General features: G+C 60.2%; 1 protein-coding gene across 1 annotated transcript in view; it reads right to left on the bottom strand.

Moving 5' to 3' along the window:
* Nucleotides 1-7,976: 7,976 nt before the first annotated feature.
* The window catches only part of HS6ST1 (heparan sulfate 6-O-sulfotransferase 1), a 42,364-nt gene continuing 37,028 nt past the window's right edge, over nt 7,977-13,312 (bottom strand). The window contains exon 2 of the mRNA XM_007461292.1: nt 7,977-8,776. Within this exon, the coding sequence (XP_007461354.1) occupies nt 8,068-8,776 (709 nt within the window). The 3' untranslated portion in view covers nt 7,977-8,067. The remainder of the gene's footprint in view (nt 8,777-13,312) is intronic.

Genomic DNA, 13,312 nt, shown 5'->3' with positions numbered 1-13,312 from the left:
CCTTCCTGCATTAGGAGCCTGAAGCCAGCCCGAGCTCCCGAGCTTCTATGCCTGCCTTGCATGCAGGCTTTTCACAATGACGATTTTGTTTTGAGAGACAGAAAACCATACAGAAAGTACAGAAAATAACATGACAACCTCCGCCCCCGTACCCACCACCCAGAAGTGACAGTTGTTACTCTTTGATGTGCCTTGTTTTCTTAACTATAGCACGTAAAGTGTTACAGATAAAGTTGAAATTCCCTTATTCCTTTAGCCAAAGTCCCGCCCACTCCCTCCTCTGCCAACTCTGAGAAACATCGCTGTTGTGAATTGAATATTTATCTTCCATTTCACTTTTGTTTTTATCTTCAGCCATCTATGTTTTAAAAAGGTAATTCATTCACATGTTTCAAAATTCAAAAGGTGCAAAAGGGGGAATTCCCTGGTGGTCTAGTGGTTAAGATTCTGTCAGCCAGAGTTCCGTGGTGTAGCCATGTGTCATTGTGAGGGGCTGGGAAGTGTGGTCTTGACCCTGGCTGGTTGTGCGGCCACTGATCCGTGGAGGCTCTCTTGCTAAGGAAGGAGTGGGGGACAAGTATCAGGGGACAACCGGCAGGTTCTGCTGCAATGCCAGAGGTTTAAAATCCTTTGATGTGGACAAATCACTTCCTGTGTGGAGTGCCGGCTGGAAATGGGCAGAGAGTCCGGGCCAGGTCCCGTGCAGGACCTCTCAATGAGCTCTGGAAGCACGAGGGCAGACTGTGCGTGAAACATCTTTCCTAGAGAACAATGTGTGAACTGTACAACACGGCCTCTGCCGCACAGGAAGCCCTCTGGCCAGAGTCCCTTAGAGCACCCTGTGTGAGGCGTCCCCCTCCTTGACGGCACTGAGAAAACACCAGGCTGACCTGTTCAGCGCACAATATTGTCCGGAGCCCCCGGGGCCTGAATACCGGCCTTGCGGCTTCTGCGGAAGGGTGACACAGGACACAACAGCCTGTGGAGCCCCAGCTGCAAGGCTCCAGACCGGCTCTCTTGAGTCTTGGGGAGGCTGTGTCTTGAATGCTTGGCTTTTTGTTTGCAAAAGAAGTGTTTTCCACAGTCCCTAGGCTTCCTTTTACGGAGAAATCCCAGGGTTTCAATGAGCCACAGAGTGGGGTGAGAGGCTGGGGTCAGCGAGAACAGGTCCTTCAGAGGGAGAAGCTGCTGGGGGCCGGGGTTAGGGGGCCCCGCAGGCAGAGATGAAGGGGAGGTCTCAGTGCTCCTTGCCAGTGGCCTTGGCCAGGGTCAGACGCTGGAAACAGTGTGGCTGGGCTGAGAGGGAAGCAGAAGGAAAGGGAACCGCATGTGGCCTGTTTGGGGCCTTGGAGCTGTTTGTTTGCGGGACGGGTCAGCTGCAGCGGAGTGGCAGGCTAACCGAGGCAGAGAGCTGGCCTCCTACGGCTGGTGGGCTGGGGGCACCTGTCTGGGGGGAGGTTAAGAACCTGCTGGTGTGTGTGGGGTTCCCCGTGGCGGTGAGACAGGCTGGGACCTGGGATCTGGGACCCTTTGCTGCAGTGCTTGTACCTAGACAAATGTCTCCGAGCAACAAAATACAAAGAAACTATAAGGGACTAAAAATAACTGCATGCCAGTGCAGTTGGGGCAAATTCTGGACAATAAGATACAAAAAGACCAAAAAACTCCCAGCTGCCACTTCTAAAGAGACAGGAGCAAAAGCAGGGTACTGAGCATGCCCCCTGCACTCAACACCACCAAAGGGGTGGCCTACCCCTCCGGCCTGACCCCTGGACCCACCCCTACCCTCACCCCATATAAGGAACTAGCTTGCCCCTCATTCGGGGAGCAAGTGAGCAAGGGAAACTTTTGTGTGTTCTCGCTGTCCCCTGATGCAGCAGGGGCCCCAGTAAAGCCTTGCCTGAATATCTTGTCTGGTCTCTTAACAATTTCTATTGATTGAGGCGGCCAAGAACCCTGGTGAGTAACAGTGGGGCTGGAGGGCCAGCCCCCAGGGGAGACCTCTGTGCCTCATCCAAGCCAAGAGGATGATCCCAAGTTCCGACTGTCCTGGACACCCTGCAGTGGAGTCGGTGAGGACAGAGGCTGGGGGTCCTGGCCAGGGGCCTGATGGCCTTCTTGACTAGGTGGCAGGGGGATGAGGCAGGGGGGCGGCGTGTGAGCGCCCTGACACCCGTCACTGGGGGATAGGAATGTCCCGTATGCCCAGATGCCACCCAGAGGGGAGGGGAATCAGAGGAGGACTCCTAACACACTGGTTCTATCTGGGAGAGACTGTTAACTTGAAGGGACATATTTTAAGAATTCAATCACACTTCAGAGGGAATGGAAATTTAAAGTCAGGATACGAGCAATTTCTCTAAAAAGGGCATGTTTGGGGGCAAGTCTGGGCAGTGCTGTGTATTCAGACCCCTCCTCTGGGCCCGCCAGGAACCGGGGTCCCACCTGAAGCCTGGGCCAGGGGAGACGCCCCGGGACCGGGTGGGCTGGGCTGGGGGTGCAGGGAAGTGGGAGGCCCAGCAGGCGTGGGGCCAGGAGGGTCTTGTCTTTGGCAGAGAGAGAGAAGGCAGCTGGGTGACCCAGCCGACTCCTAGGGGCGGGAAACCAGATGGCGCTGACCGGGGCCGGGGCGATGGACGGGGCTGGCAGGCAGGGGACCTGGAAATTTGTCACGGTCCTTTGAGGGGAAGAAAGGAAGAGGACAGTCCTTAGCTGTTTCTGCAGGGGAGGCTGAGGCCCACGTGGCTTGGCTCGTTGGGGGCAGTGCGGTGGGTGAGGCTGAGCGGGTCGTGGGGAGCGTCAGGCCTCCCCAGCGGCAGCTCGGTGGTCAGGGGCTGGAGACGAGATGAGGGCGTGGCTCGCTGTGGCCCCGCCCGCACTCAGCGCCTTGCCGCCGGTGACGCCTTCCCGTTTCACAGAGAAGGGCCGACCCGGGACCGTGGGCCAGCTGGATTCCGAACCTGGCCTGACGACAGGCTGTACTCCCAGAGGCTCTGCCCGCTGCTGCACGTGGAGGGGAGCCCAGACCAGGCCCCCACGCCAAGGGCCAAGCCCTCCGCCCATCCCCGCCCACCAGGGCAGGAGTCTCTGGGCAGGGGGCCTGGTCAGCCGCGGGTGCTGGGCCAAGGCTCCCAGGACCTGCACCCCGAGTCCTCCCCAAGGCCTCCGGGGAGGAGGTCCCTGGGACCAGGTGCGTGTTCTGGAAGGAGACTCTTGGGTTGGTGATGGCCCCCAGGGATCTCCCGTGCTCTGGGCTGGGAGCATGCCCCTCTCTGTGTCCCTGCCAAGGGCACCTGCCTGGGTGGGTGGGCAAGTCGGGACTGCCTTCCCTAGGAGGGACCTGGTGTGGAGCACTGAGGGGTCCCCAGCTCGCCTGAAGGTTGGGGCTGAGGATCCAGGGAAAGCACGCAGGTGGCAGGCCTGCTGCTTGGGGCATGGCTGGTGTGAAGAGCAAACAGCAAGGGATGCAGGGGTGGGAGGCTGGGCTGCGGGGTAGCTGGTGGGGGAGAGGAGGTGGGGTGGCGGGGAGAGACCAAGGAGGAGCAGGGTCAGGCGGGAGGGGCAGGGGATCAGAAAGGGTGGCCAGGCTGACAGGCTGGGCCGACGCAGGGGAGGCCGCAGCCAGTGCAGAAGACTCAGAAGTGACCTTCAGCTTTAAACAGGAGAAGGCAGAGGCGAAAACCCCCATTTTGGGGGAGGTGTTTTCAAGAATCACTTGGCCTTTGTCTTTTTGCACACCGGCTCTGCGGGGCTGAATGGAGCCACTGCAGCGGGAGGACACGTTCCCCCTGGGTTTGCCAAGTGGGTAGCAGGCTGAGGCCCCATGTGTGATGTCCAGGAGGGGCTGAGGCTGGGTCTGCACGGGGCGTCCGCTCCCCGTTCCTGCACGGCTCCGCTCCGGTAAGAGAGAGGACGCCTCCTCACAGACCGGGAGGGTCAAGCGCACGCTGGGCGGGGAAGCTCTGGTGACTAGGAAGCGGCCCCCTCCGCCCCCTGGCACGGCTGTGACTGCCCTTCCTCCTTTCTGCAGGCAGGGGATGGGGACGGATGGGGAGTTGGGCTGGATGCGGGAGCCTCCAGATCGAGACCGTGGGAAGAGGAAGAAGAGACCCTCAGACCTTAGGGTCTGAACACAGCCTTTCCAGAGTCCTGTGTGCGACAGTGCCCACTGGAGGAAGTGCAGGGGCCGGTTCCTGAGGCCCCCGGCCCTCCACGGTCCAGCAACGGCCAGCCCTACCCGCAAGCACAACGAATCGGTTTCCATGGAGAAAAAGAAGTGAGACCCGTGATCACGTCAGGACCCAGACATCAACTGGGACAGAGAACTACAATTCATCGGCGCTGGCGGGCAGAGAACCATTCACCTGCGCAGCATTTATGCCCCCAGCCTTTAACTGAATCTGACCGTGAGAAAACAGACGCACGCGGACCTTAAGAGAGACAACCGGCCTATACTAAAATGCCAACGCTAAGACAGACGAAGGAAAGGGGCGGGTGGGGCTCTGTCTAGCTAAAGGACACAGTAGAGGCGTGACAGCTGAGCACTGCAAGGGTCACAGAAACATTCTGAGGACACTGCACGGACCATTGGAAAATCTGGATGCGGACTGTACATCAGCTAATATTGTTAAATTTTAGGAATATGATAATGGTTTTGTGTGTGTGTGTGTGTGTGTGTGTGTGTGTGTGTGCGGCAGAATGTCATTCCTAGGAGGTACATGCTGAAGTATTCTGGGGACTACAACTGATTTCCAATGTTTCAGAAAAATGTGCGTGTGTCCATGTGCATGTGTGTGATGCGTGTGCACAGAGACAGAAAACGAGTGGGAGTGCAGGATAACAAAATGTGACACATGTTAATTCAGGGGAATCTCAGCTAAGGGTTTATGGTGTCCACGACCTACTCTTTCAACCTGTCATTGGGAATGTTTCAAAATTAAAGTTGAGGGGAAGGAGGCTCAGAAAGTAAGCACACGATGCCTGCGTTGCTCTGTCTTCCCTTCAGTGGGCCTCATCTTTTCAAGTCCTATAATTAATGACTGATAAGTTATTCTCTTTTTGGTCATGCCGTGCGGCTTGTGGGATCTTGGTTCCCTGACCAGGGGTGGATTCTGGACCCTCGGCAGTGAAAGTGCAGAGTCCTAACCACTGGACCGCCAGGGAAGTCCCTAAGTTATTCTTTGCGGTGATGACAGTCACATTTCTTACTTTCACAAACCAAGGCTTAGTGACACAGTGTGTTAACTCCTCTCTTACTGGGCCGCCGCCTGCTCCCGAGGGAAGCCCGTCTGCTCCTGTGTGATTCCTGTGAGCTCACAGATGCTCATTTCGAAAATCAAACCGGGACGGCGCCACGCCAGGCGCGTTGCTATGTGACCACAGACCACACACACCAGCACTCCTTTTCAGGGTTTATTTCATCTGCTAACATTCATCTTGACCTAGACAAAAACAATTGGATGATTATGACTTGCGTTTCCATCAACTCATTTTTTTGTATGAGTCACCAAAAGGTTTCTTCTCAACACTTTTTTTTTTTTTTTAATAAGAAGCTATAAATAAATAAAGCTTTAAACGCTCCTGGGTTCAAGTTAAAACCTTCCAGTTCCCAAAACGTTCACAGACTCATTGCTTGGACAGTTCTCTCGTCCCTCACGCCTCCTCCGAGATAGGACATCGAAGGCCTGGGGTGGTGGGAGTGGGGAGCTGTTCGCTCACTGCATGTTTGCTTCTGTCCCTCAGCCCTGGGAAGAGCCCTGGGAAGGCCATCCCTTCCCTGGAGCCCCAGCCCGTGGTGTTGGAGGAGATGCTGCAGGCACAAGAAGCCTTTACCTCAAAGCAGGCGTCCTGAGCCGGCAGTGCTGGATGGGAGACCCAAGTGGCCGAGGGGCACTGCCAACTGGTGCTGTCACTGGCACCCCTGCCTGGATGCTGGCCGGAGCCAGGACCTCCTTCCAGATGCAGTGAAGAAACCGAGGAGACCGTGTGACTTGGGACAACGGGCCATGAGTTAAAACACTCCATTATGTACAAAACACATCCTGCACTCGGGCCACACCCTCAGGAGCGCACCTTGGGAGCTGCTTGAGCCAGGCCACTGGCCGGGTGCCCGGGGGGCTCACGCACAACAGCCCTCCTCCCGGTGGGAGGCCACAGCAAGCCCCTAGCGTCGCAGGTGCTTGAGCAAGACCCCAGAGCTCTCGTGAACGTGTCCGGTCCTCCTCCCTGGAGCACGCCCGCCCCAAATGAGTGTTGGAGCAGACCCCCATGCTGACCTTCACACCCCTTTAAAAGAGCCACCTGAGCACTCACCTCCTCAGCATGAAGTGTCCACTCTCGGGGGCCTGTTGACTGCGCTGTCCTTGGACTGCAAGATGAAGAGCCAGCGCAGGAGGCTGGCGGGCGGGGAGTTCAGGCCAGACAAGCAAAGACTAAAGCTGCTGGCTCCTGAGTAGCCACCTAACCCTTAACGGTGCTTACGGAAGGGTCTCGGCTCCGACCCTCTCATTCCACAGGAGGGCACCTAGGGTGGCCAAGGGGAACCTGGGGCAGGGAACCCTGGCACGATCTGCCCATGAGGCTGCCGGGGGCCCGGGGCCCTCACCACCCTCGAGTCTGGCCTGCAGCCACCGGGCACGTGTGCTTCCTCTCCTGGGGAGACGGGGTGCCCATCCACCTCGGGCGTGGGGCTCACACTCAGCTCCCCAGAACCAGGTCTCAGGCCTCATGTCGGGGGGGAGTGTGCACGTCCAGAGGCGACGCTGGCTTGGCCTCCTCGAGCACAGGAGGGATGGGCGTGGGGCAAGTGTCTACAATGGACTGAACATGGCTTCTCCAATCTGCAGGGCTGTGGGGAACAGGCCTGACCAGCTGGTAGGGGCAGGGGCGCAGGAAAACGCGGGGAGAGCCCAGGGTCGGGAGGCTGTGTATCTGGGTACTAGGGGAGCCACCCAGAGCTGTTTCTTCCAGTCCTGGAGGAGAATCTGAAAGCCCGAGTACCCTTTCCTGGCTGTCCTGAACCACTGTGGCCCCAGAGTATGGCTCGTGGGCAGTGGCTGTGGTCTGCAGAGTTCCAGCCAACGGAGGCTTGACTGAACTTTATACACAGGGCTGTGGGGGGAATGGGTCTAAGTCCCACATAAATGTCCAAGTCATGGGCTTGGGGCTGGGGGCAGCCCACTAACAAAGCCCAGAGGGTCAGAAAGGACAATGCAGGGGGAGAGCTCTTGATTTCTGTCCCCCTTCCTGTCTGAGCTGGTCTGGCTGGAAGGTCTGCCTGGACACAGGTGGAAGCATCCTCACCTATGGCCTTCCTACTCCTGGGATGCCCTCCGCCCATGCAAGGGGGCAGTGCAGCATGGGGACCATCTCCCCACAGCGCCCCTTGGTCTGGGGACTGAGGAAAACGGGGTGGGGGACCCCAGGTGATGTGCTTTGATCTCTTGACCCGAAGCATGAAGCCACACTGTGGGTTTTGACCTTGGGCTAGAGAGGGGAGTGGGCTTCCCAGGGGCTGGACTAGAGTCTTCTTGGCTTTAGATGGGGTGGGCCCTGACCCTGAAGATGGGTGAGCTGGGAGCTCCATTCCTGAGGCTACCTCAGAGGGCTGCCGTGTCTCCACGCAGGTCTTGGGGCCAGGGGTTCCCTGGAGGCTGAGCTACCTGCAGGGGGGGGTGGGGGTGGGAGCGGGCGTGTGCCTGGTGGGCGTGACCACACACCCGGCCTGGCAGGTCCGCCTTCCACTGCACTGGATTTTTCTAGTCTTCAAACCTGTGGCCGTTGTGACCAGGACGGGAGAGCGGGGACGTACCTGCTCCCAGCCCTGCAGGCCTGGTCGGGGGGGTCCTCCAAGCACCCTTCCCTCTGACCCAGTGGGTTCCCACGTTGATTTCTCAGAGCACCGGCCTGGGAGGGTGGGAAGAACCGACACGCCAGGCCCACCCCGTCCCCTCCCTCAACCGTCTGTCCGTCTTCTGGCAAGCGGATAGGGGTCCTCTTCCCACGGAGTTCTGGGGGCCGAGTGTGTTGGTCAGTCTGCCTGGTCCCACCTGCCCCCGCCGGCCGCCACTACCACTTCTCGATGATGTGGCTCATGTAGTCCTCGGTGGGCACGCGGCCGGGCTCCTCGGCGTCCCCCCGCGGTGGCGCCTCCTTGGCCCGGTGCAGCAGGCGCTCCTCGCGGCTCCGGAGGCGCTGCTGCCGGCGCTCCAGCTGCCGCCTGTACTGGTAGCGCTGCTGGAAGAGGTCCCTGGCGTAGTCGTAGAGCTGCATGTCCAGGTCGTTGAGCTCCTCGATGCGCCGGATAGTGTCCTCGCCCACCTCCACGCCGCCTGCCCGCGTGCTGTTGTACTGCATGAAGGGACGGATGAACTTGAGGTTGAACGTCCGCTCGAACAGGTATTGCGTCTTGCGCTGGAACTCGGTCAGGCCGAAGAAGGCCATGCCCCGCAGGTTCTTCTTGGCGCTGTCCAGTAGCAGCTGGGCCCGCTTGCCCTCGGGGATGAAGGACAGGTTGTAGCAGCCTACCAGGCTCAGGTCGGCCAGCATGCGCACCTGGCGGTTGCTGGCCAGGTTGTAGGGGCAGTCCATGAACTCCTGCAGCGTGCAGCCCGACCAGTCCGTGCCCTCGTAGCAGGGCGGCAGCTCCTCGGGCGTGGGCGTGCGCCCGTCGCACATGTGCAGCGATGTCTTCCACGTGGCCCCCCGCTGCACGTGCCGCCACTCGCTCAGGTAGCGGGACACGGGGTCTCGCAGCAGGGTGATGTAGTAGAACTTCCTGCAACGAGACGGGGAGCGGGGGGAGGTGAGGCCGGGGCGCCGGGCAGGGGTGGGGCACGCAGGGACCACTGCGGGGTGGAGGAGGGGCGAGGCTGCAGCCCTGAGTCGCTCGGCTCTGCTCAGCGCCTACGCTATGGGACCCGCGGGGAGTGGCTTCCCCTCTGAGATCAGCCATCACATCTCAGGTCTCCAAAGGGCCACTGCTGAATGAGAAACCCAGGTGTGAGATGGGATGTAACCTGCAAAGGTCTCAGGCCACCACCACAATGCCGAGTGTGACCGCTGCAGTGTCCTGCAGGGCCCAGCCCTGGTGCCCTCCTGAACCCTGGCCCAGGGTCTCCTCTGGGGCCTTCCCCCGAGCCCCAGGCGTGCCCTCCTGCCTGCTCGCACCTTGGGAGGGACAACCTGACTTTGCCCTGCAGTGGGTGGAGGCGAGTGGCCCCAGAGTCCACGCTACCTGGTACCAGACGTTTAAAGAGCTGTCACAGTGGCAGGATTGGTGCAGCCCAAGGGGCCACTGAAAAGTCACTCACAGTCCCAGGCTGCACGGCAGGTCTGGGCCAGGGCCTCCCACTGGGCCCACTCCACCCCAGGCTCCTGCAGAGCTCCAGTGGGGGAGGGGCACCAGGAGACCACCCAGCCCCCGGGGTGAGCCGTAACTCATAATTTTTATCGTCTCCCAGGAACCGTTCCAACTCCCAAGGAGGTGGGCACCAATGCCACTTCCCCACGCTGTGGGTAAGGGGCATCCATCCGTACCATGGGAGAGCTGACTCAAGGAAGGATGTGCCCCCTTCTCCTCGCTCCCTCGGGGTGAGAGGCAGCCGGGATGATTCAGGTCCCTGCAGGGTGTGCTGTGATGATCGGCCCCAGTGCCAGGAACTGTGACGGGCCTGGTGGGTGTGGGTCACCCCAGCGGGGGTTTGCGGCTCTTCTCGGAGCCCCACCTCCAGGGCTGGCAGAGCAGCTGCCTGTGCAGGTGGGGCAGGTCCCAGGCCAAGGGGAACCAGGGCCTGGGGCGAGCAGCCCAGAGTGTCCTCGGAAGTAGGCAGCAGGGGCCCACTGGGTCCCCACACACCACTCCTAGCGGGGAGGGTCCATCCCCCCTTCCCCGGCCCCTGCCTGATGGCAACATGGAAGCTGCACCCACACTGCCCCCTTCTCACTGAGGCCCAACAAGAGCAGCCCTCACACTGCCCTCTGGGAAGCCACGGGGGCACAAGACACGTTGCAGGGTCTGGCAGTGCCCTGGTCTGACCGCATCTCCCAGGGGGCAAGGGGGCCCTGGGGTGCGGGCATGATAACTAGCAAGGGCGAAGGTGACGGGGTACCACCGGGGGTCACCCCAGCCTTAGGGGGGCACATTCAGAAACCCGCAGGAATGGCAGACAGCGGGAGAAGGCCTGGGCAGAGGGCACCCAGGGGGCTGGGGGAGGGAGTCCGCAGGGTGGAGACAGCAGGATGGGCATCCTGACTCCTGAGTCCTCCGCGAAGCCTGGGCTCTCCTCTTTGTGCCTCGGGCCCCCGTCAGCTCTCACGCGCCCTGCCCCAGCCCAGGTGCTGACAGCGTGCTCCTGGCCTCTGCAGGCGGTCATGTCCCAGCCCCTGGGGTGGGGTGGGGGTGGCTGGCAGCTCCAATGTGACCCCCTCCCCCAGCTCCTGTGGAACGGGCCCTGGTGGCTCTGGCTGCCCCTGGCAGAAGAACAAAGGCCCACCTGTGCCCTCCCAGCTCCTCTCTGACCACTGGGACCGACCCCCCTTGCTGGCTCCCAAGAAGACACCCCAGGGCCTTTGCACGGACTGTGTCCTCCCTCTATTTCATCAGCTGACTCTGACTCATACCCTAGACCTCAGCCAGAACCACTTCCCAGGGAAGCCTCGTCCTGCAGACACGGCTCCCTCTTGGGCTTCTGTCACAGTGGTAACTTTCCACTGACCTCTCAGCTCACCCTGTGGTAGGGAGGGGGCGGCGGGGAGCTGGTTCCTGTGTGTGCGCCAAGCAGGGCCGTGGTGCCTCCCTGGGGACAAGATTGGGAGGGGCCAGATGGTCCAAGACAGAAGGTGCCTCGGGGCAGGCCCTTCACACAGCACCTTCAGCCCCTGGCGGGGGAAATCAAGCCTTGAGAGGTTAGGCAGCTACCTGGAGGCCCCCACTGGCTTCAGCACTGGGGTAGGGTGGGCGGCCAGGCCCCTCTCTGCAGACCCTGGTTGGGTGGACTGGCACGGGTGACAAAGACCTTCAACGCAGCCAGGACGAGGAGGTCAGTTCATCCCAGGGCCAGCCTTCTAGAGACCTAGTATATGACATTTATAAATCCTGACCACGACAACTGCTTCTAAAGAGGCCACGACAGACAGGCAGACACAGAGGCACACCTAGAAACACACGTGGACAAACACAGTGCTGCGTGCAGGCTGCTGGCACACACCGTGTCCACTGCTGAGCCCGGCCGGTCCCTTGTCCCGTCCTCGGCCCTCCCCACCCCGTGTGCACACGGGCAGGCCAGCGTGGTGGATTCTCCTTTACACAGAAAACCAGAGGATGATGTGTCAGCGGACAAAGATTTGCCTACGTGGCCCCATCGAAGCCACTCGGGGTTCAACCTGGTTGCAAGATGACCTCTGAGGGCAAGAACTCACTGTGCACAGTGGGGCACCAGCGCCCGCCCCAGCGTCTGTGTCCCCGCAGGCCTCTGCAGTCACGTAGGCCTGGAGCCCTGCGTCAGCACTTGTCACCACCCACCACGAGGGCAGGCTTGGAGAAGTCCAGCTGCCCCCCAGACCCTCACAGATCTCAATGCACCCTTGAGAGGGGGACGGGGCCGCTAGCCCTCCTGCGGCGTGCTGGAGCCAGAGCCGACTGAGCCCCCTGGGCCCCTGGGCTCATGCTGACCCCCACGGCTCCCCTGTGCACCACATGGGTGCTGAGTGGGGCGGCCTTGCTCATCGCTGCGTCCCTGGATGCTGGCCTGGCTGGACAGGAGCAGGGGCTCTCCCATGGTGACTGGGGCGGTGGTGTTCGGATGGGGCGTGCTGAGCCTTCTCTGTTCAGGACGTTGCCAGGCCCTGGGCCCCCTATTCTGTCCTCCCAACACGGCCTGCGGTGGAGACTAAGGGTCCAGGCAGACCCTAGACCCTGTGTGAGGGGTCAGCAGCCCCCGGTCACTGCCCAGCCCCAACCCCGCTCCTGCCTGGACGGCACGGGAGCCCCTGTGGGTGCGCACCCCTGAACTTGGTTGGCCTCCTCAGGAGCGCATGCGCCTGACCCCCAGCTCCACTTGCCGGTCCACTCCGGCCCTTGCCTGCTCCGCTGTCATGACACAGCAGGCACCCGTGGCCACAGGCCTGTGCCCCGGCCACCCTCTGTTCAGCACTCCTGCTCCCATCTCACTCGCTCTGTCCCCCTTGCCCGTTAGGCACATCAGCAGACAGGGCAGCTTTACTGGCCACTGAAGGGGGAGCGAGGGCACTGATCGAAAGTGAGCAGAGGGTAGGTGTGGCGGGGGCAGAAGACCCCCCCAGACGACTGACCGTCCACGTCCAGGCAGCTCCCTGCCCAGGACGAAACCAGATGTGTGTTCTCTGGAGGCGCTCATGGCTCAGAGACACGAGGAACTGGGCAGGGGGCCAAACAACGGCCTGCATGCTCATGGGGGACCCAGCCCCTGCCCCAGCCTCATCCCAGAGGAAACTGCAGGGTTTCTGCCCCAGAGCGAAGTTCCCCCTGCACTCACATCTGGGGTCCCCCACAAACAGGGGGCCTTCTGCCTCTCACCCTCCAGCAGGATCTGCCCATCCAGGCCGTCCAACTGCTAACCAACAAGGGTTCCAGAAGGAGGACAGAGAGAACATGGCAGAGGAGATGATGAAAGAAACAATGAGAAGTCAAGCACTTAATTTATTTCTAGCGAAATGGCTCGCCCACTGCCCAGCAAATGAACGTGGAGACCAGACCCAAGATTACAGAGATGACCCATGAAGCACGTGGACGGAAAACCAGAACACGTAACGAGTGGGACTCAACTTCTCTATGGAACACCATACGCTAAGAATCAATGGAGCGATGGCTTCAAAATGCTGACGGGAAATAGACCAACTGTATCTCATACCCAGCCAATCTTCACACCCGTGAAGGCTTGGGAGATTTATTTTCCGTGAATCCTGCTCTAGGAAGATACTGGAGTATGTATCTCATATAGTAGATGAGAAAAAAAAAAAAGTGTGGGACACAGGAGCTTGAACCCAGGAGAGATCCCAGATATCCACTGGGCATCCCGCTGGGTCTGTCAGGAGAAGAGGAACGGGGCTTCCAGAAAGAGGGGCCCAGACAGATGACCTGACAAAACGCATCACTGGTGGAAAAAAAAAGGCGAACGGTAGGTACATGGCAGATCTTTGGAATCAGCTGGAAAAAAACGGAGTCTATGAAGATGGAAGACAAAGCAAGTAAAAAGTATGGCTGGGCTTCCCTGGTGGCGCAGTGGTTGAGAGTCCGCCTGCCGATGCGGGGGACACGGGTTCGTGCCCCGGTCCG

The sequence above is a fragment of the Lipotes vexillifer genome, unplaced genomic scaffold, assembly GCF_000442215.2.
Source record: "Lipotes vexillifer unplaced genomic scaffold, Lipotes_vexillifer_v1.1 scaffold158, whole genome shotgun sequence".
In the NCBI taxonomy this organism is placed as follows: Eukaryota; Metazoa; Chordata; class Mammalia; order Artiodactyla; family Lipotidae; genus Lipotes; species Lipotes vexillifer.
Note: the sequence above shows the minus strand (reverse complement) of the source record. Positions and strands in the feature narration are given on the sequence as shown.